This window comes from Pongo abelii, chromosome 10, assembly GCF_028885655.2.
Source record: "Pongo abelii isolate AG06213 chromosome 10, NHGRI_mPonAbe1-v2.0_pri, whole genome shotgun sequence".
In the NCBI taxonomy this organism is placed as follows: Eukaryota; Metazoa; Chordata; class Mammalia; order Primates; family Hominidae; genus Pongo; species Pongo abelii.
Genome location: NC_071995.2, coordinates 15,933,604 through 15,938,398, shown reverse-complemented (window position 1 = coordinate 15,938,398; position 4,795 = coordinate 15,933,604). Strand labels below are relative to the sequence as shown.

General features: G+C 35.0%; 1 protein-coding gene across 1 annotated transcript; it reads left to right on the top strand.

Moving 5' to 3' along the window:
* Positions 1-3,558: 3,558 nt before the first annotated feature.
* On the top strand, positions 3,559-4,392 carry LOC100434698 (tRNA N(3)-methylcytidine methyltransferase METTL2-like). Its single transcript, XM_054526889.1, is given in 2 exon segments — positions 3,559-3,731; positions 3,734-4,392. Coding segments are annotated over 2 exon segments (753 nt in total). The 5' UTR covers positions 3,559-3,637.
* Positions 4,393-4,795: the final 403 nt, after the last annotated feature.

The window sequence follows — 4,795 nt, the reverse complement described above, 5'->3', positions numbered from 1 at the left end:
TTGTATATGTTTTAGCATTTTCTTTATAGATTACAATAGAAGCCATTAACTTACCATGGTTACCTTTAAATATTTACCACCTCATTTAAAGTGTGCAAGAACTTTACAATCATATACTTTCAAGTTTTTCCCCCTTCTTCTTTACATGATTGTTGTCATCCAATTTATTCTGAACAGGATTATTGGACGAAAAACTTAGTTTCATATGTTTTAAACCTATGATTTTTACTTTAGACATTCAGTTATCTTTTAATTATTAAAAATTAGATTAAAACATCTATCTTATTATCCTCATTTTTATCATTTCGTGTACTTTTTATTTCTTTGTGCGGATCCAAGCTTTGATCTGGTCTCACACTTCTTATACCTGAAGGTCTATTATTACCATTTTTTAAAACATACTGTTCTACTAGCAGTCAATTCTCTTGTTTGCTTTTCTGAAAACATGTTTATTTCATCTTTTGACATTTGTATCTCTCATTTTTAAAAATATGTTTGCTGGGTATAGAATTTTGGGTTGACAATATTTTAAAGACAACACTTTGTCTTCTGGTGCATGATACAGTCATATAGTACAGTATAGGCTAATATAATATACTATAATATAGCTTCTAATGAGAATCCTGCTATAATTCTTGTTGTCATTTTTGTGTATTTTGTTTATAACATTTCTTTTTCTCTCCTCTGTCTACCTCTAGGATTTTTTTCTTTAGCTTTGGTTTTTAGCAGTTTGACTGTAATGTATCTATTTTTTAGAATTATCATGTTGATATTTTCTCAGCTTCTGGACCCATGGTTTGGTATCTTCCACTGTTTTTGGTACATTTTGGCAATTATATTTTCACATAATCTTCTGCTCTGTTCTGTCTCCTCCAAGATCACCAAGTTTATATATGTCAGGCTGACAAATATCCCACAGCTTTTGGATGCCCTTTTCTGTTGTTTCCCCTTCTCCACTCTATTTTCACCTTGTGTTTCAGTTTTGGTAATTTTTATTGAATTATTTTCACGTTCACTCATTATTTCTTCTGCTCTTTCAAGACTATTGATAGGCTACATGAAAGAATTCTTCACCTCTGATATCATGGTTTTTTAAAAAAATTCCAAGTCATTTTACTTGACACTTTCTTATAGCTTTCATCTCCCTGCTGAATATTAGAAAGGGCCATTATAGTGGTGTCTGAAACCTATTATTGGAGTTGCTGAAACTTTGAACAACATTGCCTGGCATCTTGCTACTTTGGGAGAAAGTTTTAAAGCCAAAATGAAAAAAAAAATTACCATGGAACTCCAGAGAACAAATTAACTTTCATTTGTTAATAAAATAAAATTTCATTTTATGTTAAATTAATTTTAACATAAAATGAAAAATGGCATACAGGAGTATTAGAAATATAGCTTCTGCCTTATTTAAATATAACAATATTAATGCAGTTACATAAGAATACAGGAATCTCTTCCTGTGCTCTGGGATAAAAGGGTTTTCCACTCCTGCCCCAGAGGCTGAGCTTTTTGGCAACATAGGAGGGAAGAATCCAGAGAAGTGGGTGATGATTTGTGTTTGACTCCAGAAGCATCCAATCACCTTCTCACATATGCACTACTAAGCATGGGGCTCTTGCCAATTTCTTCTCTTTTCTCCAGTCTTATAAGTACCCAGTAAAGAACCATGAAAGAGATTGTGAATGTATATAAATTCCCTTTTGTCTGGGTCCCCCAGTTATTAATAATTGATATGCTAGCTGGAATCAGCTTCATAAATAATTCCAGGCACAAACAATCAGAACCTACCTCAATCAATGTAAAAATGTCCACTTTAAAAGCCACTAACTTCTCTTATCTCACAGAGCTTTTTCCCTAGAATGGAAAATTATTAAGGCTAGTTTTATATTCAGGTTCAGTAACAAGGATACTCATTTGTTCACTCATTTAAAAATTATTTATTGTCTGTTTATTTCATACCAGGCATTTTTCTCATTGCTTTGGATAAAAAAGTACCAAAACATATAGACACACATTTTGTTTTCAAGGAAAAATCATTCTAATGTGCAGAAAGACAACAAAAAAAGTAATTTCCCAAGATATAAAGGGATAGAGATATAGATACATATGTTAGAAGATATATCTATATACAGTGCACTGTATCCTTGAGATGTCATTTCCTCAATATAGACAATGTTTTAAGGAAGATAAAGTAATCTGTGAATTCTGTCAAATGCTGAAGATTAGTTAAGTAGGATGAGAACTGAGAATTGGACAGTGATCTGATTTAGCAGTGTAGAGGGGATTGGAGAGAAGATTTAGAAGAAAAAGGAGAAGAGGGATTAGATCATGAAAATAAAGCCTGCTTTAGGGAAGTCTTGAGAAAAAAATGAAGCAGATAAACAATATTTTATGACCATAGAATGTTTAGCAATTTGAATAGTAATTTCCCACTTGTTGTTTCCCTTGAAACTCTCCATGAGATGGAAGCAATGATTTCCCATTTCAAAATTAGGAAATTGAAACTCAATATCATTATGCAGCTATCAGATGCCAGAGCTGGAAACAGAATCCAGTTCTGACGTCCAGTCCAAACGATTCTAGATTGCACAATGGAGACGTAACCCACAGTGAAAATAAATTCCGCCTGCTTAATTGTTCTGCTTGGGGCCATGCTCAGCTGAGTTCATTGTGCAGCTTAGTCCACTAGCTGATGTTTTGCAGGTTGGTGAAATAATTTGTTTATTCTGCTGCAGGAATCCTGTGGGTGTTCAATATGTGTTAATTTATTTGACTAAGTTTCAGCGGAGAGTTGTAAATCCCAGCATGTTTCTTTATTGAAGAATATAACCACAATTCACACATAATCACTATGAACACATATCTATTCCACAAAGTAAGATCCCTTTTATGTTCTCAGTGACAATTGGGGACCTTATTTCAGTTGATGCTTGTAATGTAGCATCATTCAAAGGGCCATTATTGTTCCAATTAGCATATAAGTTTAATTTAATATTTATACCAGGTAGAAGAAATTTTTCAAGTACATAATATTCTTCCCTGGCCCTTGGAATTTCATTTTTGGACAAACTAGTTAAGTCCAAATTAATGGCCATCAGATATATGGAAAGGATATTTTGTCAGAGATTTACATAAATATGTACTTACGTTCTTATGCTGTAAACAAGGCATTTATGAGAGTTCATCAGACCACAAGTGAAATTGTTGGCTGAGTTTTTGTGTTGCTACGCTCCAGTACAGAGAAAGAAAGCAATGTGTTTCTGGAATGGAGGGTCAGTAACAGGAAATAATGTTTTAAAATGAGAGATGATAATGCTATAAAAAATAGAGGAATAATCCTCCAATCAGACACATACATGCGCATGCACCGGCACACACACACACACACTACTTGCTACTAAATAGAGGAAATGGAGAATTGGAGAGATATACATGTTGAGGACCTGCCACAACCCTGTAGGTTTCCATTTGCTGAGACGTGAGGAACTTGTGTCTTAAAATATTGAACAGGCTGACGTAGGCTTGCACTCCACCTCAGAGAATTAAGGTAGCAACTGTTTTAGATGGAATTGCACTATGAGAACTGAAAACAAAGAACTCTCTTTAGTTTCTAATTAGATGGAGAGCCAAGATCATGAGTATTAGAATTCTGCCTGCCCACAAGAGGGGATCTGGAGCAAAAGACTCCAACCTAGACTCTGAAAAACACAAAAAAGGACTTATGAAGACCGATTGTTTCTTGGTAGCAGTGCCACTTTCAGGATACTAGAGGTTGGTTGTGGAGTTGGAAATAATGTGTTTCCTATTTTCAACACTTTGCAGAACTTTCCAGAATCCTTTCTGTATTGTTGTGATTTTGCTCCTGGAGCTGTGGAGCTCGTAAAGTCACACTCGTCCTACAGAGCAGCCCAGTGTTTTGCCTTTGTTCATGATGTCTGTGATGATGGCTTACCTTACCCTTTTCCAGATGGGATCCTGGATGCCACTCACCTTGTCTTTGTGCTCTCTTCTATTCATCCTGACAGGATGCAAGGTGTTGTAAACCGACTTTCCAAGTTACTGAAACCTGGGGGAATGCTGTTATTTCGAGACTGTGGAAGATATGATAAGACTCAGCTTCATTTTAAAATCAGACATTGTTTATCTGAAAATTTTTATGTTCGAGGAGATGGTACCAGAGCATATTTCTTTACAAAAGGGGAAGTCCACAGTATGTTCTGCAAAGCCAGTTTAGATGAAAAGCAAAATCCGGTTGATCGCCTCTTACAAGTTAATAGGAAAAAACAAGTAAAAATTCACCGAGTGTGGGTTCAAGGCAAATTCCAGAAACCATTGCACCAGACTCAGAATAGCTCCAATGTGGTATCTACACTCCTTTTTCAAGACTGAACTTTGTAACATGTTAAGGTACAAAGCCAGAGGACTGTGCTATTCAAAGACTACTATAAGTCTTTCGTTTCTCAAAAGACAGTGAGAAAAAAAGAAGAGAATTTGTATTTCTTGCTGTTTTGTCATAGGTGAGCTCCTTTGTGCATTTAAGCACATGTGATTCAGCACAGTGTGCCTTTTTCTGTGCTTTGAAAACTTGATATGCCTAAGCTTGTTTGAATTTATTACATCTAACCATTTTGCTTGTTCCTTGAATTTTATAAGCATTCAATTAAATTGGTATTATGTCAGGTAATTTTGAGAAAACGTAACTTGACATTTTTTGCAAGTAAAAAAAATTGTTTATTTGTTTAGGCTTAGTAAACCAGTTCCCAAACACACACACACACAGACACACACACAC